Here is a 17180-nt window from a genome sequence, read left to right as displayed (position 1 = left end):
AAATAATCAAAATTTCTACTGCAAGGTTATACTAACTATTCTTTCCTTTCTTGTTTTTAAAATAAAAATGCAATTTAATACAGAAAAAAACTATATTTATCTTTATAGAAAAAAATATATTATGCATATTGCGTAGGAAATATGTAAATATATTCTTAAATTCATTGATAATGCACAGATAGCAAGAAGTTTATAATTCTATTCGCAAAAACTACACTTTAACGATAACAAAATTGTTAATCATTAAAAGATACATTATAAAGGGTTTTTATAAAAGTTTAGCATGTTTATTTAATGATTTTTGTTAAGTAATTTCAGTATAAAATGCAGGCTGTCATTAAAAACTCCCTGAGTTTTGAGTTATGTTTAACGACTTGTTCAGTTTTAATAACTATAATTTGCGTGCATTCATTTCGGAGAATTTATGTAGAAAGCTTGTCAGTTTTAAATTTTTTACAAACTAGACTCCGTTTACTTTAGTTTTTACTTTTTTTTCGTAGTTTTAATTATATATAAATAATCTTCAAGGACTGCAAGGAAAAGTATGCTAAATATCAATATTGAGTTGTTACATTTTGCAAAACTAACTTATTTCGAAATAAAATCTGAAGCAATATACAATCTAAAGCATTGAAAGCCAAAAATTTACAATTATTTAGGTTTATAAATCAAAATCCAATTTATTTTGTGACAGCTCCTATTCCATAAACCAGTAGCACCCTTGACCAATGCAATGTGGACCTCTTGATAAAAGTAACATGATAGAAAGTAAAACTTTTAGCAATCTTACTGCTCCTGATAATAAGAACATACGATGCATCATAATTTCCATGCCTTGTCCTATTACAATTACGTTCACAAACGTCGCGCGTCTCGTCTGAATTCGTATATAAACTACATTCTAGAATAAGGACCTAGTACTGGTAGCCATCGGGTTGGTAGGGCCGTGCAAAAGGCGCTGGTGCAAACGGCACGGGCGGCGGACGCCAGTTGGTAGGTGGCGGCCGTGGCGGCGGCGCTGGCATACCGGGCGGTGCCCAGGCGTTCGTTGGCATCATGCGGGGCGGCGGCGGTATTCCCATCGTCGGTGGCAGAGGCGGTTGGCCACCGGACATTGGAGGCAGGGGCGGCGGCGGTATCGTGGCTGGGAACGGAGCAGGCTGTGGTACAGGCGGCGGCGGCGCTATCATACCCATATTGTTGTTCGATACCGGCACCACTGCCGGGGGCGGAGCCATCATCGGTGGCGGCATCATCTGCCCGGGCATGCCAGGCATCATGTTCTGATTGACGGGAGCGTCGGCGAAGAGCTGGTGAGGCCGGTCTGCATGCGCCGAGGGATTTTGAGCGGCCAGCAATCGTTCCGCGGCCGATCCGTGACGCTCACCCTTGTGGTCCTTCTTAAAGGCGTAGGATACGGACACTGGCCGGTTACACAAGTATTGACCGTTCATGGCATCCATGGCGGCGTCGCTCGCCTCGAAACTGGCAAAGTTGATGAAGGCGAAGCTCTTCGACTTGCCCGTTTCCGGGTCTCGCATGATCTTGGGCGTCTGTAGGATGACTCCGAAGGCGGAGAACGTGTCGTACAGCAGCTTCTCGTCCACCTCCACGTCCAGGTTACCTATGAATATGTTGGCGCCAACGTCGAGGTTCTTTTGGTGCGCTGATGCCTTGTTCACTCTTATCGGCTTCCCGTACAGTTTGATCATGTTCATTATTTTGATGGCGTAGTCGGCGTCTTCCTCGCTGAGAAATTCCACGAATCCGTATCCTTGGTGCATCTGTGTAACGCGGTCCTTGGGCATGTGCACATTAACTGGAGGAAAGAGGACATCTGCATTAGCATACGGTACGGTGGCGCACGTCAAATCCTCGCCAATACTCACCCACGGGTCCAGCCTGCACAAAGAGCTCCCAGAGCAGCGTTTCCGACACCTTGTCGTCCAGACCGCCGGCGTAGATGGTGGCATCTGTGAAAGAAACCGAAAGAATTGGGTTTAGAGGAGTAAATAATTGGGCCCAGCACAAAACCCACCTTGGTTGCGTTCAGCAATTGGACCTGCCGCCATTTCAAAACTATTTAAAACAAAAAACCAATAAATTCGGCTTTTTTTGACGTGCACGCTAGAGGTGGCAGAAAAGTTCGATAGTTTGTAAACAGTGCTGTAAAGCACTCTTCTGTGTCACGCCAGTCGATACTTTTGGGTATATTTCAGAAAAAGTATTTTTTTACAGCCATCGGATGTCACGCTGCTATCGATAGTGCAAGCCCAAATTAATCGGCTAATTTTAATCAGTCAAACGAAAAATTGGTCCGGGTCGTGTAAAGCTCTACATAATTTAGGTTGTCAGAGGCGCTAACAGAGTATCAGTAGGTCACTATCTGCCAGTTCGCTGGCCGCCTTTCGGGCCATATCGATCTATCGATAGGCCGCCGTGGCAAGAACTCAACTCTAATTTTTATGTAATGTCACTTTGTTGTGTTTGTTACAAGCAAGAAAAAAGTCGTGCTAGAAACCAAAGAACCAAGAACCCAATCCGACCCTACGATCCGTGCGCTGTGATGTGATATCCAACCGCGAGGAACTATGAATTGTCACCAGATACTGAGCGGCGCCTGCAATGCGGGCGACCGGTGCTTCGCCATTGGCTCCGTGGAAGGCATACCATTTACAGTAAGTTAAGCAAATAGAATAGTTCCCATATTCCCATCATCCACCGCCTCCACAACGCTCCACTCCGCCACATCCAAGCTCTTGCCATTCCTATTCCGCTTCCAATTGGAAGCCTCCCAGTGTCCCATCCAGGCGATATCCAACCAGAAAGCGATCGCTGGCAAACATGAGCACGTCTTAATGTTTTTATTTACATATTGGCAGGGTGTGCGTGTGTGTCTGTGTGCACTGCCTCCGTATGGGTTATATGTCATTTTTGCCACACTTGGTGGTCAATTAAATCAAATGCAAATGATGAGATAGAGAACTTTTTGTGTAAATTCGATAACAACAACAAACGTGACTGCTCTGCTCGGCTGCGCGTGTGTGCGCATGATGTATGAGTGTTTCTTGGTGCATTTGTTTTTGCGAAAAACGTTTGTTTTCACCAGCATTAACATACTTAGCCAGCAATTAATTACATTTTACACTTTAAGGTCAAGTGTTGACAGTAAACAAGCTGCACCACACACACACAGGCACACGCACCGACTGGCAAGCGACATGCGTAAGATAGTTGCGCGCGCGTGTGTTTGTGTGTGTATACCCTTCGATTGGTCAGGTGGCCTTTGATGCCCTAATTTTGCAGCCTGCAGGTTGTCCCCCTTCCCCCGCCCACCCACGCTCGCACTCACCCAGTGGCCCACTGCTCTACACTCTCTCCCGCTCTCCCACTCCCTTTTGCTGCTCTCTCCATCACACGTCAACGGCAATTGGAATTATAAACGGCCATAAAAAAACAACAAAAAATATTGAAATGGTCGTGAGCACGCATTTATAATGTGCCTTTCGATTTTTACGATCCAATTCTATTTCGGGGGGTACACTCTACGCCCCTGTCTGTATTTACACGGAATGTTTATTCGAAATACTAGAGGACCGAGGTCTGTTTTCCTGTAAACCGAAAAAGCATAATTAACTGTGCACATTTCGCCATTCTAATGCTTCCCCCCACTCTCTCTTCTTCCACACTTGCCTGACCACCCACCGCCCCCCGCAAACAGCTGGTCCCCAGAGGGCGTATATGTGTACATTCTATTCTGTAATCAGCACCGCTGTTGACACAGGCCCACTCCCCGCGAACCCGTTCTGACCGCGCCATTGTGCTATATCATTTTGCCATCATTTCAATTTGTTATATTTATATTGTGTATCGTATATACATAAATACAGACAATACAAGTGTTTAGAAAGAACAGGCCCCACTGGCGCCATCTAGCGATCGCTGGTAACGGCTGACATCTGCAAAAAATGTTAACGTAAACTTATATTTAAAAAGATAAAAAAAACGGGGTAAAAAACGTCAAAACAATAAATTAAAAATAAAACCCTCACTAGAGAAAAAGTGGAGAAAAGTTAATACCCTCTTTACGTTAGTAAACCAAGCCGCCTGGTGACTAATCTCAGTCGAAGCTGTTGATACCCTTGTTTTTTTTGTGGGTTTCTAGGTATTTGCTTTAATCTGGCTCAAAATCTTGTATATATAACACACAAAGAAACCCCCAATCTCTAAAACAAACTCTCTAATTACTCCCGAATTGGTAATGAGTCAACCATTTCCACTGATATTTAATATATCTTTCAAATACATTGCCAAAAAATTAACCTTACGGCCTTTCAATAATTTTAATTGCTTTAAAAATGTAAAAGTTGTAGAAATAAAGCCCGACTTAATGAAATATCATTACAAAGCTCATAAGCCATTCCACTACCTTGGAAATGTAAAAAATGCAAGACTTTGGCACGCATACAGTTGTTTATTTTTTTTACCTGGAAAGCTAACAAGTGTCCACCTTCCCCATTGAGCCAAGTTAGGGTATTCAAATTTCTCTCCACGATAATGAGCATATCAGCGACAGCTCAACAAATAAATCAAACACACTTTAGCTAACCAAGTAACCAAACATGATGTGGCAAGAGCCTTGTCAGCCGCCAACCCGGCAGCCTGATAAGCTGGACAGCGGCTGGGAATGGCTTGGAGGAGGAGGAGGAGGAGGGGGAGGAGGAGAATCGTTATCGATATATAACCGTACCCGTACCATTACCAGCTAACGGTAACCAGTATCGTAACCACATATGTATACTCGAGAACAAACAAACTTTGGCTATATACAAACGTTAAGTTTGGAGAGGAAGAGATTAACTCGCCGGAGAGTTAGGGAATACCGAAACCCGTACTTATCGTTCTTGTTTGTGTACTTTTAATTAGGCCTACGCCGCCGGCTGCAATGTGGTCATCCTAGCAAGCACATTCGAGCGCGTCCAGATCATACCGGGCGCCAATCATGGCTACGTCAAGATATCCGCCTTGGACTGCAGCACCGATACCGGGAAAATAGCGGCTGCTTACGAAAACAAGATATGCATTTTCGAGCCCACACCGGTGATAGAGTCCAGCAAGCACAACACTCACTTCCTGGACTACAGGTGAGTCCTAAGTACTATATAATCTCCTGACTATCTAATGTCCATAATCCATTATTCTAGATGGGTGCAAACGGGCTCCTTTACGAGCCACTCGAGCGTGGTGACCCTGTCCTGGAACCTGGAGGGCACCCGCCTGCTGACCGGCGGCACAAACATCCAGCTGTGGAAAAGCAAATCGCCCACACACCAACAGGAGGAGGAGCATACGGGTGAGTGGTCATCTAGCTCGGCATCTCCAGCATTCCCTTTTGTGCTGCCAACTATCGATTAGCGGGGGGAAAGACACACTCAAATGGGGGTGTTGATGCAGTTCCCACTGTCTCATAGGAAGCCTTTTTCACTGCCTAAGCTAGTTGTCAGCACAGAAGCATAAATTATCCCTCTAAACACTTAGATATAATCACAATATCTTGCTGTCCACAGGCGTCAAGTTCGAGATTGGCGAGAGCAAGGAGCCAAAGCAAACGAACAACGCCCAGGCGGATGATGTGTCTACGTGGGAGAACATCTGGAGCTGCCAGACGGCCATACCCATTTATCACATGGCATTTAGTCCGGATGGCACGCTGTTTGCCACCTGCGGCCGGAACGATAGGCTTGTGAAGATCTGGTACGAGAACAAGCAGGTTCTATTCCCCGCTAAGGGCTCCGGCGCTGCCGCCAGTGCTTCTTCGTCATCTGGCCGCCATGCTGGCTCCGATGATATCACCGGCTCGGGCTCTGGCGGGGAACTGAACTTCACCTACGTCTACATCGCCCATCCGCGCGCGGTATCCAACATTGTGTGGCGCAAGACCAGCAAGTATATGCCCAAGGGATCGGTGGCCAATATGCTGGTGACCTCCTGTCTGGACAACATCTGCCGCATCTGGATCGAGACAGTGCTGCCCGACGACGGAATGGTGAATATGACCCAGTTTGATCCCCTGGCCTCGCAAAACCCCAAGTTCCGGACGCATCGGCACAAGCATCGCTTCATGCAGAGGCTGAAGCACATGAAGACCTGTTTCCATATTCGCCGACACATGAAGGCCGGCGCCAATGCCAGCGGCGGAGCTGTTGGCGGGACTGGAGGTGCGGCTAGTGGAAGCGCCGGAGGCCCGGCTGGAGCAATGGGTGCCATGGGCAGCTCACCAGCCAGTTATAGCAATTATCTGGGACCGATACCGTCGCTGCCATCATCGTGCAGCGTCCACGACTTCCATTCGTACGGTTTCCAAGGATCGGGCGTGACGCCCGGGATGCATTTCCACCTGGCGGCATCAATTAACGCGGAAACGGATATTCCGCTGGTGCCGTCGATGCAGACGAGCGATCCGGCCAACCAGAATGTCTTCATCCTGCACTGGCTGAACAACAAGGAGATGCATTTCACGCTGCAGGCAGAGGCCATCCTCCAGGAGCTCACTAAGAAAGTGATTGACGAGGAGAATGGCCACGGCAATGCCTCCAGCGGCGGTGGTGGCGGTGTGGATCTGCCGGACGACGCCCATGGCTCGCACTCGCAAGCGCAGGCGCACAAAAAGTACCTACGCTCCTCCAAATCCGTGTCAGTGGACGATAGCGGCGAGGAATACAGTCGCTACTCGCAGCACACCGCCGGCACGGGCATGGGCGGCGTCGGAGGACCTGGCGGACTCCACCTGAACTCCATGTCCAACACAACGTCGCAGAACTCGTTGAACAACGAGCCGGCACACCCCATCACACAGCTGGTGGACTCCCTGGACAATAAGATCGAGTGCCTGCTACGGGACTGGCACCAGAGCCCTGACCTGCTCTTCGCCATCCACCCGGTGGACGGAAGCTACCTGATCTGGGTAATCGAGTGGCTGGATGACTACTATCCGGGCTCATTCCGGCAGGCGCAGGTTTCATTCTCCACGCGCATACCCTCGGCCTTTCCGCTGGGTGACGCCATGTCCATGTCGACCACGGTCAGCCTGTTTAACACGGGCACGCATCCGCTGGCCTTCCGCGACATCGCAAACAATGTGCGCAGCAAGGATGAGTTTCACAAGGGCAACGCGGATGATTCCTCGCTAAAAAGTGACCAGCACTCGGGCCAAACCTTCGAGCGTCACGACGAGGAGCAGGAGGATGCCGGCGAGGATGGCGACGAGGGAGCCGACAGGGACGGTGATGCTGGCGCTGACCAGGATCAGGATCCCAGTGCAGCGGCCAGTGGTGCAGCCGAGCACAGCAGCACCTCACAGGACTCGGCCGCCGCCGGGGCCAGCGCCCTACCGCTGAACGTGTCGCCATCGGTGTCCATGGTGACGAAGCACTCGAACGGCACCCTCAACCTGTGGCAGCTGACGTTCGCCTTTAAGACAAAGTTCACACAAGTATTAAGCATCGGCCACGTCAGCCGTGCCTCGGGCCATCGGTTCCGGGTGAACGACATCACCTGCCACCCGGTTCTGCCGCTGCTCGTATCCACCTCGCACCACAACCTGCCCGACTCGCCGGAGGCCAAGTCACCGATGTCACCCTTCGAGCAGCCTCTCAGCGGCGGAGGCCTCGGACCATCCGGCGGCTCAGGAACTGGAGCAGGAGGCGGCAACGGTGGGACCTCTGGCGGCTCCAATGGAGACAAGGATGTGTTTACGCCAACGGGCTTCTGCTCGGAGCTGATATTGTGGCGCGTCGACTCCGTGGGACCGCTGTGTCATTCGGGCGGCGTCAGTGAGCTGGCCAGGATAAACTCACCGGAGATCTCAGCCTTCAGCAACGTGGCCTGGATTCCGACCCTGCTGCCGAGCACCACTTTGGGCAGCTACAGCAACTCCCCGTCCGCCTGCTTCGTGGCCAGCGATGGCGAGAATCTGCGAGTGTACCAGGCGGTGATCGATGCCCGCACCCTGCTGGCTGAGATCTCGTGCTCGGAGAACCTCAATACGCTGCACAAGTCGCATTCGCTGTCGTCGATGATCTCTAACGCCTCGTCGACAATGCGGGCCCAGCGTTCGGCATTGCACGACAAGCTCAAGGTGGTCTCCCAGCAGTCGACGGCTCGTCCCGGCTGCATCCTGCAGCTGGATGCCATTTCGGATGCCAAGCATGATTGGCAGAACACCCAGTTCCTGCACGTATTCCAAGCGCAGCTAATAACCGGCGGCCAGAGGACGCCTCTGGCTGATCCACATGATCTAGAGGAGCCGCGACTCAACGCCCTCCTGGAGTCGGACATGGATGCCATTGTGGATCTTCAGAGGAACGCCGACTTCGAGGAGCCCTTCTACATAGTCAACATTGAGAAGACATTGCGCGGCAGCACCATACACATGTGGCGCATTGTCATCAGCTCCAAGCAGCAGAATTCCTTCCTGTCCGAGACGGCCATGTATGTACCGGACAGCAACCTCACCCAGGAGCCGGACGAGGAGAATGGAGGTGGCACTGGAGGCGCCGGAACGGGCACTGGCCCTAATGGCAATCCCAATCCGCGACGGATGTCGCAGGGAGCAGAGACGCTGACGGGTGCCGAGCACTTTGGCTCTCACGTCGAGGCACCGCACATCTCCATCACCACAAAGAAGGTGTGCACCCAGGAGTTGCCGCTGCCCGAGGGCGTGGACGTGATCCATGCCTCGCCCGCCGCCGGACACCTGAGCAGCTCCAGCATTTATCCGGCCTGCTTTGCGCCGTACATCATTGTGACCGCCTGCTCAGACTCGATATCGCGCTTCTGGAAATGTGAGCCCATTGATCAAGAGGATCCCGAGGGGGATGCCTATCACTGGAGCGAGTGGAAAATGTTCAGCCGCATCCAGCACTCTGCTATTGAAATTCCCGGCCAGCCCCTGAACATCAGTGCCGCCTATTCCGGCCGGATAGCCTGCGCGTACAAGTACGGCAAGAGCTTTACGCGTCCGAACAAGGGACCCGATCCGGATTCGCGATACGTCAACCTATGCGTAGCCATCTATGAGTGCGAGAGCTCCGGCGGCAGCGAGTGGGTACTGGAGGATACCATCCATTTGAAGAATGTCCATTTGCCGCGCATCAACATTGGTCACGGCATCGACCTGAGCTACCTGCACGACAGCCGCCTGCTGGCGAAGAAGCAGCGTCTGAACCAGGTCCTGCACACCTTTGCCCATGATCCGGAGACGCGTACGCCACGTAGCGGTGAGACCACCCCAGAACTGGCTGTGAACAGGCCGCCATCGTCGACGGTGGCCTCCGGTCTGCTGACCGTGCCCAGCTTTAGTACCCTCCAGTCGCTGAGGAAGAGCATCGCAGAGAACGGTAACACCTGCCCGCTGACCCAGAAGCATCTAGTGCAGCTGGACTGGGTAAGCAAGGAGGACGGCTCGCATATCCTCACCGTGGCCGTGGGCAGCAAGATCCTTCTGTACACGCCCGTCAGCTCTGACATTGCCCAGGCCAACATCAAGGCAATGAAGGAATCCCGCTCCGTCAACAGGCCCATACTACGGAAGGCCAGCTCGTTGGCCCAGCCCAACTTTGTGGACGAGATCCGGTGGATGAAGCTGCGCCAGATCGACCTGCAGACCGCCGATGGATTGCCGCCGTTGCCCATGCAGATCTCGTGGGTGCGCGACGGCATCCTTGTGGTGGCCATGGACTCGGAGATGCATGTCTACTCGCAGTGGAAGCCGCACTACTCCTCGCACTTTGCAGCTGCCGCGGCGGCCGCTGCTGGCGAGGATGTGCCCGATACCCGCAATCTGCGCGACGAGGATCTGCGCTCCCTGGCAAATGAGTCGACGCAGCTGCGACTGAAGAACGTGGCCTCCATGCCGCTGATCAGCAAGGTGAGCACCGCCAATCTGCAGCTGTTGTCGCACGACAAGAAGCGTCGCCTGGGCAACACCAGCATGGCCAATATGAACGGCGGTGCGGGCGGAGCAGGCGGTGGCGGCGGTGGAGCTGGCGGTTACTATGGCAGCGGCGGTGGTGGCGGTCAGGATGATGGCGGCAACGATGACTACATGACGGACTTTGGCCTTTTCCAAGCCTCACGCATTGCCTGTCCTGTGCTGCCGCAGTACCATCCCAAGCAGTTGATGGAGCTCCTCAACTGCGGCAAGATCCGCTGGGTGAAGGCCATCCTAGCGCACCTCGTGCGCTGCATGAGCGGAACCAGTTCCAGTGCAGCTGGGCAGGACGAAGATGGCTATGCCAGGCAACGCAGCTGGTCGCGATCCCGCACCCTGAGCATCAGCTACACGGCGGAGCAGAACATCCAGGCAGAGCACCGTGGCAGCACGACCCAGATACCCGAGGAGCTGATGCTGGACTACGCGGAGATCAACTCGATTCCGCCGCTGCCGCTGTGGGTGCTGCTAAACGCGGACCGGGAGACACCGGGTCAGGGAACGAACAGCGCCGAGGGCGACAAGGACTACGACGAGCTCTTCGATATGCACAACTCGGAGGACAACCTAGACGAGCTGCTGTCCGAGGGCGAGGAGAAGAAGCGCCAAGAGCGTAGGCTCTCGCTGCCCGAGAAGCACTCCATCTCGCACTTTGGCCCGCGCCAGGGTCAGCTCCTGTCGCGCCTCCTCACCCATACACATCTGCCTGGCCTCTCCTCGCTGGACCAGATGCATTTGCTGGCCCTCGCAGACACGGTGGCCACCTGTAACACCGATTTCTCCGACAAGTTTGCCGCCGACCAGAGCAAGTCCGGTCTGGGTGGTGGCGGAGCAGGCAGCATCGGCGGTGGAGCATCCTCGGGAGCCATCAAGGACGGCAGCACCAGCACCGATTCACTGGATGACTGCGGTCTGCGCTTCCTGCTGGCCATGAAGCACTTCACCTACCTGCTGCGCTGCCTGCCGCTGCAACAGCGGGCCCAGTTCCAGCGCCAGGGCGTAGGAACTTCCAACATCGTGTGGGCTTACCACTCGGAGAGCGAGGAGGAGTTACTCAACCTGATACCGAGCTACACCAAGGGCGATCTGCGCTGGGCCACGCTTCGAGACCTGGGCATGGGCTACTGGCTGAAGAACATCAACACATTGCGTCGCTGTGTGGAGAAGCTGGCCAAGTGCGCCTACCAGCAGAAGCAGGAGCCCCTGGATGCAGCCATCTATTATTTGGCCATGAAGAAGAAGTCCCTAGTATGGGGTCTGTTCCGGTCGCGTCGCGATGAGAAGATGACTGCCTTCTTTGGCAACAACTTCGCGGAGGACCGCTGGCGGAAGGCGGCGCTGAAGAACGCATTCGTTTTGCTGGGCAAGCAGCGGTTCGAGCATGCAGTGGCCTTCTTCCTGCTAGCCAACAGCCTCAACGATGCCATTGAGGTGTGCATGAACAAGCTGGAGGACTTTCAGCTGGCCCTCATCATAGCCCGGCTGTACGAGGGTGATGCCGAGGGTTGCTACTACCATCGTTTGCTGCATGAACATGTTCTCGGAACGGATATGGAGACGGGCCGTTGTGACCTAACGCGTGCCCATCCCGATCCCTTCCTGCGATCGATGACCTACTGGACCATCAAGAAGTACCAGGAGAGCCTGAACACGCTACTTCTTAACGGCGTCGGCAGCCTGCACAGCAGCTACAAGGAGGAGGACCTGCTGCGTCCCGAGCCGCAGGCTACCAATCCAAATGTCTTTAACTTCTACATCTATCTGCGCACCCATCCACTGCTCATCCGGCAGAATATCGCCCTGTCGGCGCAGGAGAAGCGCATCGCCCACGTCGTCCTTTCCGGTTTCAATTACGCCGGCGATGCTGCTCCCAGCTCAGCCGCCAGCTCCGACAAGCAGTTGCAGCTGGAGGACTCGATTACTCCCATTGAGCGGCAGCTGTACTTCACCACCGCCCACGGTCACTTCAAGAGCGGCTGCCCCGCCCTGGCCCTGGAGGTGCTCAATAAGCTGCCCATGAAGATTAGCGACGACACCAGCGGCAGTGTGGCCGGCAGCAGTCTGGCCCAGGAGCGTGCCCAGCAGTGCAAGGAGGAGCTAATCAATACCGGTATCATGGACCAGTGGGGAGCCACGCCCGCTTCAGCGACCAGTACAGCGGACGCTTTCGATTGGGGCGCTCCCGTGTCGGCCAGTGAGCCGGAGGCCAAGTTCGAGATCAAGTGGGACGATGACGAAGAAGACCAAGAGGTGGATCCTGACCTGGAGATCGATGAACCAGAGCTGGCCACGCCGCAGCCACCGCAGGCAGGAGCCTCAGGTTTGGGCCGGGGCAAGGCCGGCGGCAATGGCAACGGCGGCGACACCAAAATGGACATTATGGCCCAGCAACTGAAGTTCGTGGCCTGCCTGAAGATCCTCATGGAGGAGCTGTCGACACTGGCCACCGGCTTCGAAGTGGATGGCGGCCAGTTGCGCTACCAGCTTTACATGTGGCTGGAGCGCGAGGTGGAGGCCCTTAAGCAGCTGTGCAACTACTGCAGCCAGTCGGAGCAGTCGGGCCACGATACCGGCGACGCGGATACCGAGGCGCGTGACAAGGAGATGAATGCCAGCATCTGCCCCGGCAGCACGGAACGGCCCACGCTCCACGAGATCCTTATGCAGGATAAACAGGACTTTGAGGCTAAGGTGATGCGAGCAGCCAAGCGTAAGCGCTGGCTCAAGGGTAAGTGGTGGCCATGCCTTGATATCTTCCCATTTATTGCTCACTTTCATTCTTCCCTCTAGCCAACGAGACCCTGTTGCGCACTCTGCTGAGCTACTGCTCGCTGCACGGCGCCAGTGGTGGTGGTCTGGCCTCGGTTCGTATGGAACTGGTGCTGTTGCTCCAGGAGCTGCAGCAGGAGAAGACCCAGCAGCAGCTGCTCAGCCCGCTGCCCTTCCCCACCACGCTTCCCCTGCTGAGTGCCTGTGTGGCAGGTAACAAAACCGTGATTGCCGATCCCATCAAGTACCTTCAGTCGCAGACGGTGGACATGCTACAGAGCATCATCAAGGTACTGCCTTTCCCGGGCATCCAACCCTCGGCACTCAGTGAGATCTTTGTGCTGCGCGACTTGGCGGTGGCGCTTTCCTCCTGCATCTACCAGTCGCTCTGCGACTCCGAGAGCTTTGTGGTCAATAGCTCGGCCTTCAATGCCAGTCCCGGCATCGAGAACATAGCCAAGATCAATTCGTCGTTCGAGTGCAGCTACCTAGTGGGTAGCAGAAATGCCTATGGACGCCGGCGCAAGTATTCCACGGACGAGCCGGCGGGTGTGTGCACCACGCCCTCCAAGTGGCCAGGAGTCACCAATTTGCGGGCTCTGCTGGCCCGCGAGAAGGATGAGGATGTACCAAAGCTAAACGTGCTGCTGCTTGAGTCCTTCGTGTCCACGTACATGGCGCTGTTCATCTACTCCCTGTCCACCTGCGACAGCCGTCTGCTCTACCGCCTCAGTGGCCAGAGTTTTAGCAACGAGACCTGGTCCACGCTCTTTGGCGGCGGTATGAAGAAGCTGCTCATCAAGCCAGCGACGACACAGCCCGCCAGTCAAATGGCAGCGGCAGCAGCTGGCGGAGCAACCAGTGGCGGCACTGGGTCCACCTCCGAGGAACCGGCAGACGAGAATAGCGTGTGGAACACGGTTACCTCGATCACCAAGCAGCGCATGAAGCTGAACATGAAGATTCTGGGCAGCTTTAGTCAGAACAGCACATCCAGCAACATGAAGGAGGACAAGCCGACGTATCGCGAGCAGTTCATGCCACCGGAGACGTCCATGCTTTCCTACTTCCTCACGAAGCCACCCGCAACCGGTAGGTCCAAGTAGCTAGAACCTTACGACTTCCCTATATAATGCCTAATCCATTCCAGAATGCGATTACTACGACACTGACGATTCCAACGAGTCGGAGGATGAGGAAGAGGAGGAGGACGATGACGATGTTAATGTGAGCCGGTCCCAGCTGAAGGCCAAAGAGAATACGGAGCACACCAATCCCACATCCTACTCGTGGAGCATTCTACGCCTGGCCCTCATCAAGATCAGCACGCACAAGATCCAGGAGCTGGTCAAGGTGGCCGGCATCGAGCTGCAGGGTAGTTGTAGCCTTTCCCCATTCTTTCATCCATCATCCACTAAGCATCGCATTTCTATATTGTCTCACCTCCACCTCACAGATCTGCCCGTGATTAGTCCGCTCTCGCACGAGGTGCTGCGGACACTCAACCGATGGCAGGACTTTGCCCTCAGCGACCTCATTGCGCGAGGTCCGCCGTCCCGCAACTTCATACCCGGTTGTCATTCGGAGAGCGGCATCAGCGGCCTTGCCATCCACAAGTATCGATCGTTGCTCAATAAGGACAACACGCCTTTCGTTTCGGGCTCGGCCACGGGTCCCATTCGGCGTTTATGGAACTATCTGGTGCGCCAGGAGCCCGCCCAGGAGGTCTTCATCAAGAGCATCTTTGGCAAGAACATGGAGCCGAGCACGCGCAGCTCCCATCACACCCAGCACGACAACGAGACCGACGAAGGTGAGTACTTTGGCTTTGAAGTATGACATACACAATAACTAACATTCATCCATTAGGTCAATCGCATTCGACCAACGAGAATACCGACCACATCCGGATCATTCACAAGGACCACGAGTCGATATTGTCCTTCTGCTTGAAGAACAATACCTCCTCGATGATTGCCTTTGCCAATCCCCGAGAGATCCAGGAGTTTGACATCTCGCTTCTGCTCGAGTCGCCGAATTGGTATGAGGATGAGTGCGACTACGACATGATGAGCATGTCCAAGGATGCCGACACCAACAGCTCCTCCTTCCTCATCATCCAGACGCAAGATCAGTGAGTCTGACCACAGTCTTATCTGACCTAGAATCATGTCTTCATCATGTTTTTCTATTACATTTCCTCAGGAACAACCAATTCGGAGGCGGCAGCAGCAACGCCTACAGCGAGTCCAATGCCAGCACGCAGAGTGCCTCCCAATCCGGTCGCGGCACATCCATGGTGAGTTAGGTTCCTTACTCAGGACGCCCTATCTGGATTAGCTCATTGTGGAGCCTTGAAATAATGAATGAATCTCTTTCCAGGTGCTGCGTCACAAGGTGGACAATGTTAAGCGTATGAGCGCTCATCCGCTGATGCCACTGTACCTGACCGGCGGCCAAGATGGCTCCGTGCAGATCTGGGAGTGGGGCCACCAGCAGCCCGTCTGCTCGCCCCGTCAGTCCGGAACCTTTGCCAAGGTGACGCGCTGTCGCTTCTCGGAGCAGGGAAACAAGTTCGGCATCGGCGATGGCGACGGCAAGCTTAGCCTCTGGCAGGCGGGCATTGCCTCACAAAACAATCGTTCGTTTATAGTGAGTTGCTAGCAGTTATGCTCTTCCCCAGTGACCCACTCACCTCCCTCGGTTACTTTATTTCTCTCCTTGCCATTCACAGAGCTATCAGTGCCACAACAAGGCCCTGTCCGATTTCGTATTCCTGGGTTCCTGCAGTCTACTGGCCAGCGGTGAGTTGTCTGCATATGAAAAGGCATTCTAGCTATATTTACTTAACTCTGTTAAATCTCCTTTCGCCCACAGCTGGCCAGAGTTCTGAGAACAAGAACATCAACATCTGGGACACGCTCCTGCCCCACAAGAAGTCCTGTGTATCGGGTGAGTTTGACACCTGAGGGTGATATTATGTAAATAGTGCCTTGATACCGATTTCCAACCTTTTGCAGCCTTTACCTGCCACGACCAGGGCTCGTCCTGTCTGGTGTTTGCACCACAGCACCAGGTGCTCATTTCGTGCGGCAAGCGCGGCGATGTATGCGTCTTCGATGTGAGGCAGCGCACACTGCGCCATCGCTATCAGGTGAGCGACTAGAACCAGCAGCAGGACCAGTATATACTCATCCTCCTCCTTCTAATCCTTGCAGGCCCATGATAGCACCATCAAGTGCATTGCCTTGGATCCCCATGAGGAGTTCTTTGTCACTGGCTCCATTGAGGGTGACATTAAGGTAGATTTTCCCGTTTCCCCTAAAAATAGTTTCCATTTCTAATTCGTCGATTACTTACAGATCTGGGACATGAATCAGTTCATGCTGATCAACACGTTCCCCCATGAGCATGCCAAGAACGGGTTCTTCAAGCATACCGGCCAGGGTGTCAGCCAGGTGTACGTTGACCCCTTCGGACGGCTCTTCTCCTGCGGCTCCGATGGCTGCATGAAGGTCCGTCTGCTGGTTGAGAAGGACAATATCGTTCACTCCGTGTATTGAAAGCTGTATTCTATCCGTATCTGTTGCTAGCTAGAGCTATTGCTAGAGCCGGGACGTACGCGTTGCCGTTGCCGCAGCCATGTCCATGTCCGTGTCAGTGCTTTGTCTGTTAGTGTGTGCGAGCGGCTCGGCAAGCGGATTACGAATTGAGTGTCCTAAATATGTGTATTTTCTTTGTTAATCGTTGGTTATTGTAACATTTTACATTATATTTGAATTTTTCCTACACAAACACACACATACAGATATATATATATATATGTTTTATATTACTATTTACTACTTAATATTTACCATTTTTGTTTGCATACGTGTTATTGCCCGTTTCCCCTTCCGTTCTGCTATTTAATGCGAAGGAACTGGTTTGTTTCACGTTCGATGAGTATTTCCTAAACAGACTATATATATATATATACCATACACTACTATACAGATACCATATATATATATATATATATATATATATATATTGTATACATCTATTATATTCTTTAAATCAATTATTAATTATTATATTATACGATATACAAGACATTCGACAGTATGGTAAAACGATATGCTTACGAATATATATTACGATCTATGTTTGTCTTTGTGTTGAGCTTTGTGCTACAAATTTGTCTGTTGTTGAATCAAACAAGATATATGTATACCTAAAACGAACCTAAATGAATTAACTAAAAACTAAATAAAGTGCAAAATGAATAAAATGAAAAAACATCAGGATTTTTATTTGGAGAGCATCTGGTATTTACCTAGTATCTAATTTTACTGCCAAATTTGAATTCAAATTTAAATAGGCAATCGGTACCCTCCATATCAGTTAACCAAAACATTTGAATTTAAATTTGAATTTA

General features: G+C 52.5%; 2 protein-coding genes across 3 annotated transcripts; one reads left to right on the top strand and one right to left on the bottom strand.

Annotated features, from left to right (window-relative positions):
* Positions 1 to 78: 78 nt before the first annotated feature.
* On the bottom strand, positions 79 to 2216 carry Spx (Spliceosomal protein on the X). The gene is made up of 3 exons (XM_020950025.2): positions 2039 to 2216; positions 1890 to 1973; positions 79 to 1819 (listed from the first exon to the last, which is right to left on the bottom strand). Exons 1-3 carry the CDS (start codon positions 2070 to 2072, stop codon positions 915 to 917), a joined length of 1023 nt encoding a protein of 340 aa, XP_020805684.1. The 5' UTR covers positions 2073 to 2216; the 3' UTR covers positions 79 to 914.
* Positions 2217 to 2255: 39 nt separating this feature from the next.
* Positions 2256 to 17041, top strand: Rbcn-3A (rabconnectin-3 alpha). 2 transcript variants are annotated; one of them, XM_020950024.2, is made up of 15 exons: positions 2256 to 2678; positions 4927 to 5144; positions 5205 to 5353; positions 5568 to 12719; positions 12782 to 13852; positions 13911 to 14135; positions 14217 to 14573; positions 14630 to 14894; positions 14966 to 15059; positions 15143 to 15412; positions 15495 to 15564; positions 15638 to 15712; positions 15781 to 15914; positions 15979 to 16062; positions 16123 to 17041. In XM_020950024.2, the coding sequence occupies exons 1-15, from the start codon at positions 2592 to 2594 to the stop codon at positions 16321 to 16323; spliced, it is 10452 nt and encodes a 3483-aa protein (XP_020805683.2). In that variant the 5' UTR covers positions 2256 to 2591; the 3' UTR covers positions 16324 to 17041. The 2 variants fall into 2 exon arrangements, with proteins under 2 accessions (XP_020805683.2, XP_086692341.1); XM_086836215.1 differs by having other exon boundaries at positions 13911 to 14138.
* Positions 17042 to 17180: the final 139 nt, after the last annotated feature.

The sequence above is a fragment of the Drosophila serrata genome, unplaced genomic scaffold, assembly GCF_035046125.1.
Source record: "Drosophila serrata isolate PLE 108 unplaced genomic scaffold, ASM3504612v1 contig_276, whole genome shotgun sequence".
In the NCBI taxonomy this organism is placed as follows: domain Eukaryota; kingdom Metazoa; phylum Arthropoda; class Insecta; order Diptera; family Drosophilidae; genus Drosophila; species Drosophila serrata.
Note: the sequence above shows the minus strand (reverse complement) of the source record. Positions and strands in the feature narration are given on the sequence as shown.

Coding starts and splice junctions, on each gene's coding strand:
- Spx (XM_020950025.2), bottom strand. CDS start 2,072: ATGGCGGCAGGTCCAATTGCTGAACGCAACCAAG. Junction 1,974..2,038: donor AATTGCTGAACGCAACCAAG/GTGGGTTTTGTG, acceptor TTTCTTTCACAG/ATGCCACCATCTACGCCGGC. Junction 1,820..1,889: donor TGTGCAGGCTGGACCCGTGG/GTGAGTATTGGC, acceptor TCTTTCCTCCAG/TTAATGTGCACATGCCCAAG.
- Rbcn-3A (XM_086836215.1), top strand. CDS start 2,592: ATGAATTGTCACCAGATACTGAGCGGCGCCTGCAATGCGGGCGACCGG. Junction 2,679..4,926: donor TGGAAGGCATACCATTTACA/GTAAGTTAAGCA, acceptor ACTTTTAATTAG/GCCTACGCCGCCGGCTGCAA. Junction 14,139..14,216: donor CGGCATCGAGCTGCAGGGTA/GTTGTAGCCTTT, acceptor TCCACCTCACAG/ATCTGCCCGTGATTAGTCCG.